We start from the raw sequence: 22975 nt of genomic DNA, 5'->3' as shown, positions 1-22975 counted from the left end.
GTCTGTGTTTCTTTTACATATGTGAAAAACTACCGTAATTTTCATCAGTGGTTTTTACCATCGATGTATCTCATGCCCCCCAAAAAGAAAACTGATAAGAGCTCTATCAAGCTTCTCCTAGCAGTCAGTGAAAAAACATCACACGGAGGCAACTAGGATTATATCGGTGATCTATCAAAGTTTTTCACTGATTCAAACATGTGAATGAACAACTAGTATCAAAAATGGACATTCCTATTTTTATATGGACACAGTCTGCCAAAAAACATGGACATGTGATCATCCTCATAGATTATGATGGGTGGAAGAACGGGGCTTGCTATAGAAGGTCGGGGACATGGTGACACGGCTCGTCTAATTTATGACAAGCAGTGGGATTCCTGATGCCAGAAATCTTAGTGATTGGAGTAAGACTTGTGGCAAGGGGCAATTGTATTTTAACAGGGCACATAATTCTCAGTATGCGATGCCGATAATACCTCTGACGTTCTTACCTTGTGTCTCCCCAGCAAAGACCTGCACCAGCTAATCTTGGATATGATATTTCTCTGGGCCCGGAATAACTCTGCGCAGCCGGACTGCGTGCAGAACTTGGTGCAGGCCATGAGGGACAGTAAAAGGAACGACATTGCTGATGAAATAGAAGACGTGATCAAACTGGGGAAGGAAAAATACACACAGTCCATCCGAAGAGTCGGCTTAGACCAAGGCAACAGCAGCGAAGACTCTGCCATCGCCATGAGCCAGTCATGAGGTCAGAATGGACCCAAGCTGGAGACTCGCTGACACCTACATGGACCATACTGGGCCACGGCCGTCCCATAGTGGGGTCTTTCTGCCATGTTCATTGGCACATTTAATAACTGGAGAAGCTGTAAAATCCTTTATACAATCTATCACTAAACTTTATAATTTATTTTCAGTCCAGTATCTCAAAGAAAAGGTTTATTTTTTACCTTTATTATTGTTGTACTTTTGCCTTTTTTTGCAGTATGTATTGCAAGAGATTGAGGACATTCCTCCCTGCTTTAACGGATGTGTTAAAGGGATTGGATTTGTAGATGCTAAAGGAGGTAGACAAAAACGTACACTTGCCATATTACTTATGCTAGCTAATTTATTAGTATTTACTGTATATGCAGATATAGAAAAATACTTATATAAATAGAATTGCCATTTACATTAATGGGATTGTCCATGATTTATTCCAGTGTTGCAGACATGGAATATAACAACGCCCTGTCTATTCATCCTCCCCAGGTCCATCACTGGTGGACCGCTGCCCCGATATATGTTGATGTCACTCCTATAACCAATTATTGGGCTGCAGTATTCATGTTCTCTGTAGTCATTATGTCACTCCTGCAGCCCGTCAATAAAGAGCGAGGCTACAGTGGATTTTGGGGGGATGCGCATAGCTGTGTTTGTTATTATCTATGTCTCAATGAAAAATTAATCCCGAACAACCTTTCAGAGAGGATCTGTCATCAGATTTCACAATAAAAGCAGCACGGACCAGGTGAGGCTGGCCTACTTACTTTGGAAATTAATTACAGAATGGCTGCATATTCCTTAAACTAAACTAGTGATGGAGTAAAAAAAAATGCTTGTGTTTATGTTAGGTAGGGGAAACTTTCAATAATGATTTGGATTTCCAAAGTAAGTACAGCAGCCACTTCAGGTCTGAGAAATTTATTTAATAATATATCAAGTTTGTATTATGAAATCTGGTAATAGATCCACTTTAGTATTTCCAGACTAGCAGAATCCCGAAGGAGTACATTGATATCAGATTTTACGGCATATGCTGGAACGGAAGTGTTGTCATTGGAGCGCTGGAACCTAATTGCTGCAAAATTTATCGTTGCAACTATAAAAGATATCTTTACACATAAATAATATTATGAAAATGAAATCATACTCATCATTAAAGCGATTGTTTTGTAGAATTCTGTTAAGGTGAAACATTTTCTTTGGAGTCGTTTTACAAAATGCTTTAGAGACTGGATTCAGACCTTATTATGGTGGGACATTTGGGATAATTAATTTTAGCCAGGTAAGAAACCACATATTAGTCCATGTAGGACTGATTTCCCACTATTTTCTTGTATTTTTAGCTGTATAGTTTTGTATAGATTTATGTATATTTGTGTAAATATATTTATGGAAAAGATTTATAGACATGTCTGAGCTGTAAAAAATGATTGCCCTGTCCTGATCTGTTTTTGGAGGAGCATTGCAGAAAGAAGCAGGGTCTCCGAAGACAATACGTTCTCTTTCATTTACTGTACGGGCATTAAACAATGTGTCAGGTTTTCCTAAAATGTTTCTTTAAAGATAAAAATAAAATTTATGTGTACATTTGTAGCAGAATAACACTTTAATAAACAAAATTTACTACTGTTTCTTCTGTCGGATTTTTGCTTGCTTCATATGATGTACTGTCTGATCTGATATTATATGTGGTTACCACCATAGTGGGCATACAGCTGGAAATCAAGTAGTGCCCAGATCATGGAAATCAGGGATAAATACATTTGTATTATGTACAGCCATAACGTCATTTGTGACATTGGGTCACTACTCATAGGCAAGCCATGAGAGAGGGTAGTCAGGAGGTCCAAAGTCAGATACCAGGAGGGCTCATAATACAGAGGGGTAAGACAAAGGTATGGCCAGGTAACAGTCCGGGGTCAAATGCCAGGAGGATACATCAAAATCAGGGAGTACAACAATTGGATAGTCAGAGGCCAAGTCCGGGGTCAGGTACCCGAAGTCAGAGAGCATCAAAAGCAGAAGGGCTAATCCACATGAATAGTCCAAACAAATCTGAGGTCAACAAGATCAGAAGTCATACAAAGAGCAAACACACAACCTAACTAAAGCAAAACTGTAACTGACAATCTGCTGCTCACAGAAAGCCAGCTAAATACCTTGCAAATCATTTGAGGGAGTCGCCTGGGGACTCCCTCAAATGGGAGTCCCCAGGCTAGACCAATGCCCGTAGACAATCAAAATGCTGACAGCCCAGCAGGCTGCAGGATCAAATTGGACAACTGGGCTGTCACTCACAAAACCGACAGTCCAGCACACTCCAGATCCCATAGGGCGGCGGAGCTGTCACTCACATCATCCCTAGGCCACAGTCTGTGATGGAACCATGACCAGATTGTTCTACATGCATAAGACTGTAACACAATGTGGGTTAAAGGGAACTCTCATGTTTCCAAATGCTATTAGCCTACCGATAAGCGGCTAATCTGCAGATAAATAGTGTATCAGTGCTGTCCGGCCGCCTTAATGACAGTGTGGCTACCGTGAAGAAATGAACTGTGTTCCTCCAGCTTTCAGTCATGCAGCGGTGCAGAAGCGGTACACAAAAAAGGAGTACTCACCTTTTGTAATGTTTTTTTTTAATGTGTATATCGCCCTGTTGCAGGGCAGGAGAGATAGTGACTGCTGATGCCGTCACCTGTTGTATCTTTCTTCATGGAGTTACGGATGCTTCACAGAGCAAGAATAGATAAATATATTGTACAAGAAATAGGCTAAAATGGAGCATGCCTCGTTTTTGGTTTTATGACTGTAGAAGATCCCTGAAATGCGTAAGCTTTTTAGACACTGTAAAAATAAAATAACATCTTTTGCTGATCCTCTGGACTGCTGTTGTCTTCTGTTGGAGTGACAGTGCCAATTTAGAGTCTTTCTTTTACCATACACTTACCTACTGCCATCAGGGGATATTGTTGCCATAGTCTGCAATAATGTTATGATTTGCACTATGTGTACAAGTAGCGTCCGCAATAATGCTAGACTTGGGATTTATATGCAGAACATTGCCCAGAGTATTAAACTGCTCACACCGGCTTACCTTCCTTTTACTCTGCATCCTGGAGCCATTTCTTTCCCAGGTAAGCAGTGCTCAAGAATCTAGCATTCCCCACATGTACAAAAAATGTGAGTTATAAGATCAGGGCCCATTGTTCCATTGCTCCATGGTTGAGTTCTGCTGCTCATGTGCATGTGTACTCTGCAGCTGATAAGGACTGTACGTAACAAGCTATGATGCTGTCTTTGTGTTCTCATAACGTCTGCGTCTTGCTCCAATAGGCGTATACAGCTGAAAATCATGCATGACGGAGCTCACTGTGACTGCGTCTGCATCACTATAGTCAATGGCCCCATTTCCACATGAGCCCTGAATCCCTTTTTGTGGGAGTTCGGGCGTAAGCAAAAACAGAGACACTGAATGTAGTGGCATATGCTACATGAATCCAGCTTTTATTTGAGCAGGTCTTTTTTTTTTTAATTACAGATCAGTGTCTGTGTAGAAGAAATGCACTGTGCCATAAAACTGCGTGTGCTGTTCTGTGGGGACATCATACTGTGTGTGTGGGGACATCATACCGCATGTGGGGACATCATACCGCATGTGTGGGGACATCATACCGTGTGTGTGGGGACATCATACCGTGTGTGTGGGGACATCATATCGCATGTGTGGGGACATCATACCGCATGTGTGGGGACATCATACCGCGTGTGTGGGGACATCATACCGTGTGTGTGGGGACATCATACCGCATGTGTGGGGACAGCATACCGTGTGTGTGGGGACATCATACCGCATGTGTGGGGACATCATACCGCGTCTGTGGGGACATCATACTGCATGTGTGGGGACATCATACCGCGTGTGTGGGGACATCATACCGCATGTGTGGGGACATCATACCGCGTGTGTGGGGACATCATACCGCATGTGTGGGGACATCATACGGTGTGTGTGGTGACATCATACCGCATGTGTCGGGACATCATACCGTGTGTGTGGGGACATCATACCGCGTGTGTGGGGACATCATACCGCGTGTGTGGGGACATCATACCGCGTGTGTGGGGACATCATACCGTGTGTGTGGGGACATCATACCACCTGTGTGGGGACATCATACCGCGTGTGTGGGGACATCATACCGCGTGTGTGGGGACATCATACCGCGTGTGTGGGGACATCATACCGCGTGTGGGGACATCATACCGTGTGTGTGGGGACATCATATCGCATGTGTGGGGACATCATACTGTGTGTGTGGGGACATCATACCGCATGTGGGGACATCATACCGCATGTGTGGGGACATCATACCGTGTGTGTGGGGACATCATATCGCATGTGTGGGGACATCATACTGTGTGTGTGGGGACATCATACCGCATGTGGGGACATCATGCCGCATGTGTGGGGACATCATACCGTGTGTGTGGGGACATCATACCGTGTGTGTGGGGACATCATATCGCATGTGTGGGGACATCATACCGCATGTGTGGGGACATCATACAGCGTGTGTGGGGACATCATACCGCGTGTGTGGGGACATCATACCGTGTGTGTGGGGACATCATACCGCATGTGTGGGGACAGCATACCGTGTGTGTGGGGACATCATACCGCATGTGTGGGGACATCATACCGCGTCTGTGGGGACATCATACCGCGTCTGTGGGGACATCATACTGCATGTGTGGGGACATCATACCGTGTGTGTGGGGACATCATACTTCGTGTGTGGGGACATCATACCGCGTGTGTGGGGACATCATACCGTGTGTGTGGGGACATCATACCGCATGTGTGGGGACAGCATACCGTGTGTGTGGGGACATCATACCGCATGTGTGGGGACATCATACCGCGTCTGTGGGGACATCATACCGCATGTGTGGGGACATCATACCGCGTGTGTGGGGACATCGTACCGCATGTGTGGGGACATCATACTGCGTGTGTGGGGACATCATACTGCGTGTGTGGGGACATCATACCACATGTGTGGGGACATCATACGGTGTGTATGGTGACATCATACCGCATGTGTCGGGATATCATACCGCGTGTGTGGGGACATCATACCGCATGTGTGGGGACATCATACCGCGTGTGTGGGGACATCATACCGCATGTGTGGGGACATCATACCGCGTGTGTGGGGACATCATACCGCGTGTGTGGGGACATCATACCGTGTGTGTGGGGACATCATATCGCATGTGTGGGGACATCATACTGTGTGTGTGGGGACATCATACCGCGTGTGTGGGGACATCATACCGCGTGTGTGGGGACATCATACCGCGTGTGTGGGGACATCATACCGCGTGTGTGGGGACATCATACCGTGTGTGTGGGGACATCATATCGCATGTGTGGGGACATCATACTGTGTGTGTGGGGACATCATACCGCATGTGGGGACATCATACCGCATGTGTGGGGACATCATACCGTGTGTGTGGGGACATCATACCGTGTGTGGGGGGACATCATATCGTATGTGTGGGGACATCATACCGCATGTGTGGGGACATCATACTGCGTGTGTGGGGACATCATACCGCGTGTGTGGGGACATCATACCGTGTGTGTGGGGACATCATACCGCATGTGTGGGGACAGCATACCGTGTGTGTGGGGACATCATACCGCATGTGTGGGGACATCATACCGCGTCTGAGGGGACATCATACCGCATGTGTGGGGACATCATACCGCGTGTGTGGGGACATCATACCGCATGTGTGGGGACATCATACTGCGTGTGTGGGGACATCATACCGCATGTGTGGGGACATCATACGGTGTGTGTGGTGACATCATACCGCATGTGTCGGGACATCATACCGTGTGTGTGGGGACATCATACCGCGTGTGTGGGGACATCATACCGCGTGTGTGGGGACATCATACCGCGTGTGTGGGAACATCATACCGCATGTGTGGAGACATCACACCGTGTGTGTGGGGACATCATACCGCATGTGTGGGGACATCATACTGCGTGTGTGGGGACATCATACCGCATGTGGGGGGACATCATACCGCGTGTGTGGGGACATCATACCGCATGTGTGGGGACATCATGCCACGTGTGTGGGGACATCATACCGCGTGTGTGGGGACATCATACCGCGTGTGTGGGGACATCATACCGCGTGTGTGGGGACATCATTCTGTGTGTGTGGGGACATCATACTGCGTGTGTGGGGACATTATACTGCGTGTGTGGGGACATCATACCGCATGTGTGGGGACATCATACTGCGTGTGTGGGGACATCATACCACATGTGTGGGGACATCATACCGTGTGTGTGGGGACATCATACCGCATGTGTGGGGACATCATACTGTGTGTGTGGTCCTGTGGGGACATCATAGTGCGTGGGTGGTTCTGTGGGGACATCATACTGCATGTGTGGTCCTGTGGGGACATCATACTGTGTGTGTGGTCCTGTGGGGACATCATCCTGCATGTGTGGTTCTGTGGGGACATCATATTGCCTGTGTGAGGCTGAAGGGACATCATACTGCATGTAAAGTGGTAAATTATAAGGTGTTGATTCGCTGCTACTGGTAAGAATACAGGTTACAAGAAGTCCTATCAGAACATATATTAGCAGTAACATCCAGTCAACATACTCCATTCTGCTAATCTGAAAACTGCCTCCTCAGCTGCACTTCACCAACCACTAGGGGGCCCACACTGCTGCTTGTTTGAAAGCACATTGATACTGTGTAGCAGTATTTTATTCTTTATTTTTCATCATTTAATATTTGTATTTCCTATTATTCTTATTTATTATTATTTACACAGTTTATGATATTGGGGTATGCATGATAATATTACCCTGTATCTAATCTATACACATCCTCTAAATTAAATTAGATGTGATTGGCACTTGCATCACTTCTTAGCATCAGCTCCATCTTCCGTATGAAATGCTATCACAGAGAAGATGGTGCAGATATCAAATACAAGTGGGGTCATTGTGATACATCGGTGGATAACCATCATATTTCTGTAGCGAATTTGATTAGAACCGGACAGGTAAGATTGGCTACAATTGGAGAGGTAAATAATGTAAATATTACCTTTTATTCTGAAAAAAAAATGATATTATTCCCTGCCCACCGAAAATCAATAAAAATAATTTCTGAAATAAATTAATTTTCCATTTTCAAACTAAAAAGGGTATGTGCACACGCTGCGGATTTTGCTGTGGATCCGCAGCGGATCCGCAGCAGTTCCCCATGCGTTTACAGTGTAATGTAAACCTATGGGAAACGAAATCCGCAGTGCACATGCTGCGGAAAAAAAGGCGCGGAAAAAAACGCACGGAAACGCAGCGGTTTACATTCCGCAGCATGTCAATTCTTTGTGCGGATTCCGCTGCGGGTTTACACCTGCTCCAATAGAAAACTGAAGGTGTAAACCTGCAGCGGAATCCGCAATAGAAACCGTGATAAATCCGCAGGAAAAAACGCAGCGGTTTTGCCCTGCGGATTTATTAAATCCGCAGCGGAAAATTCCGCAATGGAATCCTCAGTGTGTGCACATGGCCAAATATTCCCAACTTCAAGAATCAAACAAACCCTCTAGAAACATCTGCACTTTGTACGTAATTGTAAGTCACTGTTGTTGGATCCACTTGATTTTTTTTTTCTGGTCGTCTTCTGAAAACATCATTTTTGACGGAAACATTGGAAAACCAGATCCTAAGCGATTTGTCTTCAGCCCGTAATTCTGATATGAAGACATTAGCTGCATTCACTGTGAACAGTAACACTCTGATCATTACATTTATAATAAAACTCCACAAATTTTTCCAGCTACAAGCATTTTTTTTTGTGATTTTTTTTACGAACTGTCCGGGAATTTCGGTTTGGTTGGCATCCCTGATCTCTACTCTGTTGAAGTTGCACCTCCCTCCGGTATCAGTAGAGGGTGCCACTATCCTGCTTCATTATCCGTAACCCTGGCATTTATTTTTATTGGGTCAAATATCACTTTTCCAGCTCAGCCGATAAGAACAAGTGGCAGATTGTCTGAGGCTGCAGATTTTCACTGTGTAAAAATTAACTTGAACTGCTGACTTCCGCGAATTATTCGACACTTCCCCCTAATGCGGTGCACACCGGCGGGGCTCAGTTTCTATATTACACAGTATAGAGAACTTCCTTTCTAGATCTCCTCCATCGCTCTTCCTCCTCCTTCCCATAAAAGATCAATTTTATTTTTTTGGTGGAATTTTTTTTTAAATATCTCCCATCTTGTATCCAATCGATGAATGGTGCCCTACTCCTCTCCTCGGTGTCACACCTCCTCTCTCTGCTATAGGGGCAGGGTTCCTTTCCTCACCCTCATCTCCCTCCTCTCTGTATCTCTCCTCCTCCTCCTCTTCACCCTCCTTCTGTCTCCCTTCTACACATCTCTGGCCTCCTCTACATCAGGGAGTGGATCCGTGCTACATCTCAGTGACAAGGACCTCTTTGGCCAGCAGCGTCACACAGCAGGTAAGATGTCACGGGAAGCTACGGTCGTGGGGCCGCGTAGAGGAAATGGGGTGTCTATATTCAGCACAGGCTCATGATCTGCAGAACCCTCTGCTGCAGCGATGTTACTTATTCATGAGCATTATTTAAATCTCATAAACCCTCGTCACGGTCATCGGCCAAAGGTGAATATTTGCCGGCTCGTTCCATAGAGCCCTGGTGCACATGTCCCCGAACCATCCCAGTAACACCTCGGATCTGCGGAGAATTAGAACTTTTCTTGTCTAATTGCAGTTTGGTTGATTTCGTGGTTTACGAGTGCATTCGCCTTCCATCTGTATACTCCTGTAGTTACTCTTCATAGCCCTGGGCAGAATATGTCACCCGCCAGCCTATCACTCATTTCATCCAACGCTTGACTTTAAAGCCTGTTAACATGGAGATCCTTGGCCGCCCATCCTTGATCTTGCACTAGTTAACGCGAAGAAACCCGGTGGCCCATTTAGTTCCAATCCATAAAGATTAATTTTGCGTTTCTCACACTGGATGAATGGAGGGATCCTTCCCGTAGGGTATTGATAGAGAACTTTTACTTAATGGGAACATTGGGTTACCTATAATAAATCCATGCCAGCTATGCACTCACCGCAGTGATTTGGGGCCCGAGTAATGCTTTTCCTATCTGATTTCAATGCCCTTGGCAGTACTTTAATTTCCCAAGGTGCCTTTCTCTTTTTTTCCCCTTCTACATTGGGCATATTTTTCCAGTTTATTGTGAATAGAAGATAGAAATAAATGCATATACATAGTCACAATAGCATGTCAGCATGAGTATACTTTATCTGTAGGACATTGGGAAAGACATAGGGTGAGTCATAAGGCAACACAACTCCCAAATAATGTCAGGGAGCAGAATGATTCTCTGTAATACGGTGATAATTAATGTATAGATGAATGTTACAGATGCGTTCAATAAAGGGCAACATGGAAAACCAGAACGATATAATGATATTGGCTCGAGATGACTCATAATGCAATTCTGCATGTATAATGTATAACAAAATCCGCCCATTCAACCTTCTGAGCAAAGTCTTATACTAAGGGCTCGCTCACACAAGTGCATAAATCAGACAAATGCTATTCGATGTTTTATCGGACAGCACTCGGAACAATGTTATTCAATGGGGCAGTGCTGCTGTTAACCGATTTTTTTCCACTGATCGAAACTGTCCGTGAAAAAAAAATCACAGCATGATGCAATTTTACTCCGAAATAAGATGGGTGCAAGAAAAAAAATATTGGACGTTATACGGAGACACAGTATAGAATCCTATTTTTACGGATACATTACAATTCTGTAGCACTGATAACTGTCAATGGTCCAGTAAATGGTTAATAGCTGCTGAGTAAAAATATGGATTAGAGCAAGTGAGAAAAAAGTTATCTCGCTTTTCTGGATGAAAATCAGATTGATTTTTTTGTACATTCGCTTAACCCCAGCTTACAATAAATTTCTGACTTCAGTTGATCCATTGCTAATACATGAAAGCTGTCTATGCACAGGTAATAATAATTATAATAATAATTATTATTATTTTATTTTATATAGCGCCAACATATTCCGCAGCATTTTACAATTAACATCTGACCCAAAAAGAAAAATAAAATTAGGGAGCCAAAAAAAGGAATATTGGTTTTGTTCTCAGTCATCAGCATTTTTTTTTTTAATTTTGGATGAAAAAGCCAAAAGTCACGTGTAAACCCCCCCCCTTTCCCGCCCTTATATAGGATATGATCTAAAAACTGCATGATTGGGATTTCTTTTTGATTTTTTTTAGCTAAATGCAACATCTAATGACTATGAACATCCAGCCTCTTACCTACATGTAGTTTGCAGCCGTGTTGTGTCAAGAATATCTTTGTACTGATTATAACCTCTAAGTTCTGTAAGATAATGAAAATCTCCATAATACAATTGATGGGTATTATAAAGTAAGTGTGGGAGCTGTTTAGTTTTTTTTCTATAATCATATTTTGGACATGTATCATGGTACAGAAAATCTCCATAATACAATTGATGGGTATTATAAAGTAAGGGCGGGCGCTGTTTAGTTTTTTTTCTATAATCATATTTTGGACATGTATCATGGTACAGACAGGCTGATGCTTATAGATTCATTACAGATTACATGGAACCTGTACAGATGGTGTTTTCCCTCCTGGGAGGAGAGAAATCTGATATGTGTATATTTCGCTAACCGTTATGAATAACCATCTGTACAGACAATAGTTTACCAGAGATGGAGCTATACATGGTGTATATATTGTAGATCATGTACTAGCTCCAGGGCACCAATACACACGACGCAGATGCCCCTCAGCTTATATGCATAATATACCAATAGGAATGTGTTAAATAACAACTCTGCTGCCACTACCTCTGGGGGAGGTGAAATGTTGGACAAGTTGAAATTTAGCATCTAATGTGTATGGTGAGCTGTCTCACCCATTAGATAAACGGGGCTCATGTTGCTCTTCTCCATTGATGTCTATGAGATTAATGGAAAAAATGGAGCCTGGGTTTGATTGACAGGTAGGACGAGAAGTAGAGGGATTTATGTTTTCCCAATATGTTCGAGGCCAAGATGCGGTACCCCCAGCTGTCAGACATTTATGTATATACCGTATGTATAAGGGGATAATGTATAACGCTCTCTACCTGTGCCGGATGTGTATGGAGGATATGACGACCTTGGTCACGTCATAGGCCATTCTGTACCACATAGGAAGTAATAGAAGTGTCAAACGTCTCATTTTGGGTATTCTCATTATTTTGGGTCAATTCTACAAAGAAGTGTTCAGGGCTTTGTACACGACACAATGCAGAATACTAAGCTATTACAAAAATGGAACCCCGGCCAGCAGATACATTGGAATAATCTATTGGTGCAGAGGCAGAAACGCTCAGCAAAATCTATCCCTTTAAGTCGCTGACAGCAATGATTTAGGGATTATGTTGCAGATAATCTCCTTGATAAATAAAACTTTTATTTATTCCCAGACTTATATAATTAGTGAAAAGCTTCGATTTTCAAAAACTAAAAAGTAACATTTTAACTGGGTCATATTTTAGGTCTGCAGAAGAGCCAAAATGATAAATGTGCCCCTCTGTCCAACTGCTGTCACACGCCATTGTATACTGTATGTTTGCATTGTTCCTCCCGACACATGGCGCTAAGTCTTCTCACCTATCTGTGAAAATAATCTGAGAGCAGCATGTTATAGACACAGAGACCCTGATTCCAGTCATGTATCACTTACTGGGCTTCTTGCTGTAGTTTTTATAAAATCCCTTTTTTATCAGCAGGAGATTATAACTAGAAGACTAGTAAATCTGTATTCATGAGCTCTGTATAACTCCTCCCCCAACACTGACTGGTAGCTTTATGCCTATGCACAGTGTACACAGAAAGCTGCCAATCAGTGGTGTGGGTGGGGCTATACAGAGCTCAGCATTCAGAGAACTGTTAGATCTGCAGCAAACAAAACGGTGGTTTTATCAAAATTGCAGCAAGTAGCCCAGTAAGCGATACAACACTGGAATCAGGGTCTCTGCCCTACATCATGCTACTCTCATATTACATGGTGACGAATTCCCTTTAATGTCAGATAGGAAGGCAGGATTGGATTGGTCAATTTTTTTCAGCTGGATGTGGGAATCAGGACACTAATCTGTACAGATATTAGAGGACATACTGAGCTCTGAGAAGAAGGATGTCTTTTTTCAACAGTGAAAGACAGTTTTGATTTTTTAGAAATATTTAGTAGTGAAGACTTGGGTGAGACCTTGGAGGTTGGGAAGAAGATAGCGGTATTGAGTGTAAAGCCAGATGCACACATTCATCACTCATGGTCCGAGTACGGACAGTGATGTTCGGAGCGGCCGCTGGTCTCCTGACCCAAACTCATCAGTCTTACAAGCAAATATGAGGCTTTTAAGTCTGGATCCGGAGACCCGTGGCCATTACGTGGCTATCTGTACTGGGACCGTGAATGTGGAATGTCCGAAACGTTTTCATGCCAGGTAAGTTATACGACTGGTCATGTGAAGCTCGATATCTCATCATGATTAAAAGGCTCTAAGAGATATGTCCTCAAAGCCAATGTTGTGGTACAGCAAGATCTTTATAAAAGACTCCATCTTTGATAATGTTATTACAGGGGATTGCGAAAGTATTCACTCCCTTGGCTTTTTACCTATTTTGTTACATTACAACCTGTGTTTAAATATTTCTGGTGCAAGCAATTACCTTGATAAGTCACATGTTCAGTGACAGGACGTCCTCCTGTGTGCAATATGTGTCACATGTCGGTCAGTATATACACTTTAACTTTTCTGAAAGGCCAAAGAGGTTTCAACACCAATAAGCAAGAGGCACCACTAGCCAAACACCATTATGAAGAACAAGGAGATCTCCAAACACGTTTTTGAGAAGTAGAAGTCAGGGTCGGGTTATAAAAAATATCCCAATCTCTGATGATCCCCAGAGCACCATCAAATCCATTATAATCAAATAGAAAGAACATGGTACCACAACAAACCTGCCGAGAGGGCCACCCTCCAAAACTGTCAGCCCGGGCAAGGAGGGCATTAATCAGTGAGGCAGCACAGACACCAAAGGTAACCCTGATGGAGATGCAGAGTTCCCAAGCAGAGACTGGAGTATCTGCCCATACGACCACAATAAGTTGTACACTCCAGAGTTGGCCTTTATGGAAGAGTTGGCAGAAAAAAAAGCCTTCACTTACACGCAAAACTTGTAAGGCTCTTTTTAAGTTTGCCGAAAGACATGTGTAAGACTCACCAAATGCATGGAGAAAGATGCTTTGGTCAGATGAGGCCAAAATTGAACTTTTTGGCCACCAAGGTAAACGCTATGTCTGGTGCTCACAGCTCATCAGCCCAAGAACACCATTCCCACAGTGAAACATGGCGGTAGCAGCATCATGTTGTGGGGATGTTTTTCGGCAGCAGAGACAGGGAAAATAGTCCGAGTCGAGGGGAAGATGGATTGTGCAAAATAGAGGGTTAAGGTACCTTCACACGAAACGACATCGCTAGCGATCCGTGACGTTGCAGCGTCCTCGCTAGCGATATCGTTTCGTTTGACACGCAGCAGCGATCAGGATCCTGCTGTGATGTCGCTGGTCGCTGAATAAAGTCCAGAACTTTATTTGGTCGTCCGATCGCTGTGTATCGTTGTGTTTGAAAGCAAAAGCAACGATACCAGCGATGTTTTACACTGGTAACCAGGGTAAACATCGGGTTACCAAGCGCAGGGCCGCGCTTAGTAACCCGATGTTTACCCTGGTTACCAGCGTAAAAGTAAAAAAAACAAACAGTACATGCTCACCTGCTCGTCCTCCAGCGTCTGCTTCCTGAGTCTCCTGACACTTACTGAGCGCCGGCCCTGAAGTGAAAGTGAAAGCACAGCGGTGACGTCACCGCTGTGCTGTTAGGGCCGGAGCTCAGTCAGTGTCAGGAAGCAGACGCTGGGGGACGCGCAGGTGAGTATGTACTGTTTGTTTTTTTTACTTTTACGCTGGTAACCAGGGTAAACATCCGGTTACTAAGCGCGGCCCTGCGCTTAGCAAACCGATGTTTACCCTGGTTACCCGGGGACCTCGGCATCGTTGATCGCTGGAGAGCGGTCTGTGTGACAGCTCTCCAGCGATCAAACAGCGACGCTGCAGCGATCGGCATCGTTGTCGCTATCGCTGCAGCGTCGCTTCGTGTGAAGGTACCTTAAGTCTTGAGCAAAACCTGTTTCAGTCTGTCAGTGATTTGAGACTGGGACGGAGGTTCACTTTCCAAAAAGACAATGACCCAAAGCATACTGCTAAAGCAAGACTCAAGTGGGTTAAGGAGCAATGTGTAAATGTTTTGGAGTGGCCTAATCACTGCCCTGACCTTAATCCAATTGAGAATCTGTGGTCAGGCGTGAAGATTGATGTTCACCAGAGGAAACCATCTAACTTAAAGGGAGCTGGAGCAGTTTTGCCTTGAGGAACAGGCAAAAATCCCAGTGGCAAGATGTGGAAAGCTCATAGAGTCTTATTCAAAGCAACTTGCAGCTGTAATTGCCGCCAAATTAGGCTCAACAAAGTACTGACTTTATGGGTGTAAATAGTTATGCACACTGAAGTTTTCAGTTATTTTGTCCTATTTGCTGTTTGACTCACAATAAAAAGAAAACCAAATGTTCACAGTTGTAGACATGTTCTTTACATGTACTGATGCAAATCCTCAAAAAAAAAAAAAAAATATTAGCGAAATTCCAGGTTGTAAGGTAGAAAAACACAAACATGCCAAGGGAGTGAGTACATTCGAAAACCACTATATATGATATCATACTTGGCATGAGTAAATCACCATAAAAAAACAACAAAAAACATTTTTGGATGGTTGTCTCAGCTTTTCTGCACTAAGGACTACAACACTATAGGCTTTCAAAAAAAACACCATTATGAGACGATCGCCCCTTTATCTAAACCAAAATTCCCCTGATAAATGTTAAAGGGAACCTGTCACCCCCAAAATCGAGGGTGACCTAAGCCCACCAGCATCAGGGGCTTATCTACAGCATTCTGTAATGCTGTAGATAAGCCCCCGATGTATCCTTAAAGGGAACCTGTCACCTGAATTTGGCGGGACCAGTTTTGGGTCATATGGGCGGGGTTTTCGGGTGTTTGATCCACCCTTTCCTTACCCGCTGGCTGCATGCTGGCCGTAATATTGGATTGAAGTTCATTCTCTGTCCTCCGGAGTACACACCAGTACAAGGCAATCTTGCCTTGCGCAGGCGTGTACTCCGGAGGACAGAGAATGAACTTCAATCCAATATTGCGGCCAGCATGCAGCCAGCGGGTAAGGAAAGGGTGGATCAAACACCCGGAAACCCCGCCCATATGACCCAAAACTGGTCCCGCCAAATTCAGGTGACAGGTTCCCTTTAAAGATGAGAAAAAGAGGTTATATTATACTTACCCAGGGGCGGTCCCGCTGCGGTCCGGTCCGATGGGCGTCGCGGTCCAGTCCGGGGCCTCCCAGGTTCTTACGATGATGTCCTCTTCTGGTCTTCACGCTGCGGCTCCGACGCAGGCGTACTTTGTCTGTCCTGTTGAAGGCAGAGCAAAGTGCTGCAGTGCACAGGCGCTGGGCCTCTCTGACCTTTCCCGGTGCCTGCACACTGCAGTACTTTGCTCTGCCCTCAACAGTGCAGACAAAGAACGCCTGCACCGGAGCCGCAGTGTGAAGACCAGAAGAAGACGTCATCGTAAGAAGATGGGAGGCCCCGGACCGGACTGCGACGCCCATCGGATCGGACCGCCGGCCCAGGTGAGTATAATCTAACCTCTTTTTCTCATCTTTCAGGATACATCGGGGGCTTATCTACAGCATTACAGAATGCTGTAGATAAGCCCCTGATGCCGGTGGGCTTAGCTCACCCTCGATTTTGGGGGTGACAGGTTCCCTTTAACCCCTTCCCGACCCATGACGCCACGTAGGCGTCATGAAAACCCGTGCCAATCCGACCCATGACGCCTATGTGGCGTCATGGAATGATCGCGTCGCTGCAGAGCGGGTGAAAGGGTTAACTCCGATTTCACCCGTTCTGCAGGGACAGGGGGAGTGGTACTTCAGCCCAGGGGGGGTGGCTTCACCCCCCCGTGGCTACGATCGCTCTGATTGGCTGTTGAAAGTGAAACTGCCAATCAGAGCGATTTGTAATATTTCACCTAAAAAACTGGTGAAATATTACAATCCAGCCATAGCCGATGCTGCAATATCATCGGCCATGGCTGGAAATACTGAAGTGACCCCCCCCCCCAACCCCACCGATCGCCCCTCCAAGCCACCGATCTGTCCCGTAGTCCCCTCCGTCCTGTGCTCCGCTCCCCCGTCCTCCTGTCCGCTCCCCCCGTGCTCCTATGTCACCCCCCCGTGCTCCGACGCCCCCCCGTGCCCCGATCTCCCCCCCCCTTATACTTACCGAGGCTCCCAGTGCCCGTCCACCTCCTCCATGGGCGCCGCCATCTTCCAAAATGGCGGGCGCATGCTCAGTGCGCCCGCCGAATCTGCCGCCCGGCAGATTCATTACAAAGTACATTTTGATCGCTGTGGTAGGTTCTATCACAGCGATCAAAATAAAAAAGATAATAAATAACCCCCCCCCCTTTATCACCCCCATAGGTAGGGACAATAATAAAATAAAGAAAATATTTTTTTTTCTTTTTCCACTAGGGTTAGGGTTAGAACTAGGGGTAGGGTTAGGGGTAGGGTTAGGGTTACGGGTAGGGTTAGGGGTAGGGTTAGGGCATGTGCACACAGTGCGGATTTGGCTGCGGATCCGCAGCGGATTGGCCGCGGATCTGCAGCGGATTGGCCGCGGATCCGCAGCGGATTGGCCGCGGATCCGCAGCGGATTGGCCGCTGCGAATTCGTAGCAGTTTTCCATCAGGTTTACAGTACCATGTACACCTATGGAAAACCAAATCCGCTGTGCCCATGGTGCGGAAAATTTCGTGCAGAAACGCTGCGTTGTATTTTCCGCAGCATGTCAATTCTTTGTGCGGATTCCGCAGCGTTTTACACCTGTTCCTCAATAGGAATCCGCAGGTGAAATCCGCACAAAAAAACACTGGAAATCTGCTGTAAATCCACAGGTAAAACGCAGTGCCTTTTACCTGCAGATTTTTCAAAAATCGTGCGGAAAAATCTCACACGAATCCGCAACGTGGGCACATAGCCTTAGGGTTAGGGTTGGAATTAGAGTTAGGGTTGGAATTAGGGCTAGGGTTGGAAATAGGGTTAAGATTAGGCTTGTGGTTAGGGTTACGGATAGGGTTAGGGGTGCGTTGGGGTTACAGTTGTGGTTAGGGTTAGGGTTGGGATTAGGGTTAGGATTAGGGTTGGAATTAGGGTTACGGGTGTGTTGCGGTTAGGGTTGTGGTTAGGGGTGTGTTGGGGTTAGGGTTGTGATTAGGGTTATGGCTACAGTTGGGATTAGGATTAGGGGTGTGTTGGGGTTAGTGTTGAAGTTAGAATTGAGGGGTTTCCACTGTTTAGGCACATCAGGGGTCTCCAAACGCAACATGGCGCCACCATTGATTCCAGCCAATCTTGCGTTCAAAAAGTCAAATGGTGCTCCCTCCCTTCCAAGCCCCGACGTGCGCCCAAACAGTGGTTTACCCCCACATTTGGGGTACCAGCGTACTCAGGACAAACTGGGCAACAACTGTTGGGGTCCAATTTCTCCTGTTACCCTTGCAAAAATAAAAAATTACTTGCTAAAACATAATTTTTGAGGAAAGAACAATTATTTTTTATTTTCACGGCTCTGCGTTATAAACTTCTGTGAAGCACTTGGGGGTTGAACGTGCTCATCACACATCTAGATAAGTTCCTTGGGGGGGTCTAGTTTCCAAAATGGGGTCACTTGTGGGGTGTTTCTACTGTTTAGGCACATCAGGGGCTCTGCAAATGCAATGTGACGCCCGCAGACCATTCCATCAAAGTCTGCATTTCAAATGTCACTACTTCCCTTCCGAGCCCTGACGTGTGCCCAAACAGTGCTTTACCCCCACATATGGGGTATCAGCGTACTCACAACAAACTGAGCAACAAATATTGGGTTCCAATTTCTCCTGTTACCCTTGTGAAAATAAAAAATTGCTTGCTAAAACATCTTTTTTGAGGAAAGAAAAATGATTTTTTATTTTCACGGCTCTGCGTTGTAAACTTCTGTGAAGCACTTGGGGTTTGAACGTGCTCACCACACATCTAGATAAGTTCCTTGGGGGGTCTAGTTTCCAAAATGGGGTCACTTGTGGGGGGTTTCTACTGTTTAGGCATATCAGGGGCTCTGCAAACGTAACATGATGCCCGCAGACCATTCCATCAAAGTCTGCATTCCAAAACGTCACTACTTCCCTTCCGAGCCCCGGCATGTGCCCAAACAGTGGTTTACCCCCATATATGGGGTATCAGCGTACTCAGGAGAAACTGGACAACAATTTTTGGGTCCAATTTCTCCTGTTAGTGCAGCGCCCCAGAGTCCTGGTCGTTGCAGTACTGTGGCTCCGCCACTAAGGGGAGCCATGGTGCGTTCGATGGCACTGAAGGAGTTCCTCCAATCAGGTATCACAGACACCAATATGTTTCACAGCTGGGCCTCCGGGGGGAGCTAAGGGTGCTATTCATTAGGCCACTCCCCACCATAGTGGGTAAACTGGGGGTCAGGCAGGAAGTTAGTAGAGAAAGCTGACTGGATCGAACGAAGCAACACCTAGTGAGAGAGGGTGTTGTGGAAGAAGAGACAGTAGGGTCTCTGCCAGGGGTGGGATCCTGGCAGAGGCTTGGCATTGAAAGAACGTAACGGGACCGTGCCTGCTCAGAATAGCGGCGGTGCCCTAAGAAAGGATTAGAAGCGAGATAGATTGTGCTGAGTGAGAAACGAAATCAAGCAGAAGGAGAACACCAGCAGGGGTTTTGTTGAAAGAGGCAGCACCTTGCTGAGGCGCATTACCGGTGGCCGGAACGCCGAGGGAGTGGAATAAGATACAGCTTTAAGCCATACTCCAAACAGCGGCAGGACAGTCAGTCTCAGGCGGGCTGTCTACCACATATCACCTATGAAGTCTTGGGGGGCAATTGCGGGAGAGGGGCGTCTCTAGGGTCCCGGAAGAACTCCAGGCCTACCTGACAAACGGGTGCCGTTCTTACTGTAACATCAGGAAGGGACGGAAGATTAGCAGAAGATCAGTTAATCGAGTTGTGAGGGAACTTAAGAAACAGACACAACAGTTGTGGGGTACTTTCCGTAAGCACAGCAGGGAAGGACTACAACACAAAGCGCTAAGAAGGAAGGCACTGATTTCCACTTGTGAGGAGAACTCTGGAAGTGCCATTGGACCGGCCGGACTTGCGCAGCCTGGTGGACCGGATTCTGGACTGAGGACCGAGAGATCTCCAGTAAAGAGGTAAAGAGACTGCAACCTGGTGTCCTCGTTATTTACCGCGACCTGCACCCCACAACTGCACCGCTATACCACCGTTAACAGTACCTATTTGCAACGGACGTCCCCCACTGACAGACAGGGCCACGGACCGGGTCTAGCCACCGTGACAACCCCAGGACTGAGATCCCCGAGGCCCGGCTCCGGGTACCCCTCGGCCCTGCGGCGGTGTGGGGGCGCTCCATTAGTCTTGCAAAAATAAAAAATTCTGGGCTAAAAAAACATTTTTGAGGAAAGGAAACACATTTATTATTTTCACGGCTCTGCGTTATAAACTTCTGTGAAGCACTTGGGGGTTCAAAGTGCTCACCACACATCTAGATAAGTTCCCTTGGGGGTCTAGTTTCCAAAATGGAGTCACTTGTGGGGAGTTCCTACTGTTTAGGCACATCAGGGGCTCTGCAAAAGCAACCTGACGCCCGCAGAGCATTCCATCAAAGTCTGCATTTCAAAACGTCACTACTTCCCTTCCGAACCCCGACGTGTGCCAAAACAGTGGTTTACCCCCACATATGGGGTATCAGCGCACTCAGGAGAAACTGGACAACAACTTTTGGGGTCCAATTTCTCCTGTTACCCTTGGGAAAATAAAAAATTGTGGGCTAAAAAATCATTTTTGAGAAAAGAAAAATTATTTTTTATTTTCATGGCTCTGCGTTATAAACTTCTGTGAAGCACTTGGGGGTTCAAAGTGCTCACCACACATCTAGGTTAGTTCCTTGGGAGGTCTAGTTTCCAAAATAGGGTCACTTGTGCGGGAGCTCCAATGTTTAGGCACACAGGGGCTCTCCAAACGCGACATGGTGTCCGCTAATGATTGGAGCTAATTTTCCATTCAAAAAGCCAAATGGCTTGCCTTCCCTTCCGAGCCCTGCCGTGCGCCCAAACAGTGGTTTACCCCCACATATGGGGTATCATCGTACTCAAGACAAACTGGACAACAACATTTGGGGTCCAATTTCTCCTATTACCCTTGGGAAAATAAAAAATTCTGGGCTAAAAATCATTTTTGAGGAAAGAAAAATTATTTTTTATTTTCACGGCTCTGCGTTATAAACTTCTGTGAAGCACCTGGGGGTTATAAGTGCTCACTATGCATCTAGATAAGTTCCTTGGGGGTCTAGTTTCCAAAATGGGGTCACTTGTAGGGGATCTCCAATGTTTAGGCACACAGGGGCTCTCCAAACGCGACATGGTGTCCGCTAACGATTGGAGATAATTTTTCATTCAAAAAGTCAAATGGCGCTCCTTCCCTTCCGAGCCTTACCATGTGCCCAAACAGTGGTTTACCCCCACATGTGAGGTATCGGTGTACTCAGGAGAAATTGCCCAACAAAATTTAGGATCCATTTTATCCTGTTGCCCATGTGAAAATGAAAAAATTGAGGCTAAAATAATTTTTTGGGGAAAAAAAAGTACTTTTTCATTTTTACGGATCAATTTGTGAAGCACCTGGGGGTTTAAAGTGCTCACTATGCTTCTAGATAAGTTCCTTGGGGGGTCTAGTTTCCAAAATGGGGTCACTTGTGGGGGAGCTCCAATGTTTAGGCACACGGGGGCTCTCCAAACGCGACATGGTGTCTGCTAAAGATTGGAGCCAATTTTTCATTCAAAAAGTCAAATGGCGCTCCTTCCCTTCCGAGCCCTGCCGTGCGCCCAAACAGTGGTTTACCCCCACATATGAGGTATCAGCGTACTCAGGACAAATTGGACAACAACGTCCGTGGTCCAGTTTCTCCTTTTACCCTTGGGAAAATAAAAAAAATTGTTGCTAAAAGATCATTTTTGTGACTAAAAAGTTAAATGTTCATTTTTTACTTCCATGTTGCTTCTGCTGCTGTGAAACACCTGAAGGGTTAATAAACTTCTTGAATGTGGTTTTGAGCACCTTGAGGGGTGCAGTTTTTAGAATGGTGTCACTTTTGGGTATTTTCAGCCATATAGAACCCTCAAAATGACTTCAAATGTGAGGTGGTCCCTAAAAAAAATGGTTTTGTAAATTTTGTTGTAAAAATGAGAAATCACTGGTCAAATTTTAACCCTTATAACTTCCTAGCAAAAAAAAAATTTGTTTCCAAAATTGTGCTGATGTAAAGTAGACATGTGGGAAACGTTATTTATTAACTGTTTTGTGTCACATAACTCTCTGGTTTAACAGAATAAAAATTCAAAATGTGAAAATTGCGAAATTTTCAAAATTTTCGCCAAATTTCCGTTTTTTTCACAAATAAACTCAGAAATTATCGACCTAAATTTACCACTAACATGAAGCCCAATATGTCACGAAAAAAACAATCTCAGAATCGCTAGGATCCGTTGAAGCGTTCCTGAGTTATTACCTCATAAAGGGACACTGGTCAGAATTGCAAAAAACGGCAAGGTCATTAAGGCCAAAATAGGCTGGGTCATGAAGGGGTTAAGTACGATTATATGATATCATTCTGGCCCTCTTCTTTGAGAAGATCATCCTTTAAAAAAAACAATTCAGTGCAATTTTAGATCATTGATATCAGATCAGTAACGAATACAATATCCCCCCATCTATCGACCAATCCTAAGG

At 45.3% G+C, this 22975-nt stretch overlaps 2 protein-coding genes and 1 long non-coding RNA gene across 3 annotated transcripts in view; 2 read left to right on the top strand and 1 right to left on the bottom strand.

Annotated features, from left to right (window-relative positions):
• The window catches only part of PIDD1 (p53-induced death domain protein 1), a 37284-nt gene extending 34884 nt beyond the window's left edge, over positions 1 to 2400 (top strand). Inside the window, exon 16 of the mRNA XM_077287813.1 lies at positions 510 to 2400. Within this exon, the coding sequence (XP_077143928.1) occupies positions 510 to 753 (244 nt within the window). The 3' untranslated portion in view covers positions 754 to 2400. The remainder of the gene's footprint in view (positions 1 to 509) is intronic.
• Positions 1 to 22975, bottom strand: part of LOC143806853 (uncharacterized) — an 81963-nt gene that overhangs the window by 19147 nt on the left and 39841 nt on the right. Inside the window, exon 2 of the long non-coding RNA XR_013221574.1 lies at positions 957 to 1064. This is a non-coding gene — a long non-coding RNA (uncharacterized LOC143806853). The remainder of the gene's footprint in view (positions 1 to 956; positions 1065 to 22975) is intronic.
• The window catches only part of SLC25A22 (solute carrier family 25 member 22), a 71444-nt gene continuing 57457 nt past the window's right edge, over positions 8989 to 22975 (top strand). The window contains exon 1 of the mRNA XM_077287814.1: positions 8989 to 9357. The gene's annotated coding sequence lies outside the window, so the exon portion shown is untranslated. The remainder of the gene's footprint in view (positions 9358 to 22975) is intronic.

The sequence above is a fragment of the Ranitomeya variabilis genome, chromosome 2, assembly GCF_051348905.1.
Source record: "Ranitomeya variabilis isolate aRanVar5 chromosome 2, aRanVar5.hap1, whole genome shotgun sequence".
NCBI classification, from domain to species: Eukaryota; Metazoa; Chordata; class Amphibia; order Anura; family Dendrobatidae; genus Ranitomeya; species Ranitomeya variabilis.
Note: the sequence above shows the minus strand (reverse complement) of the source record. Positions and strands in the feature narration are given on the sequence as shown.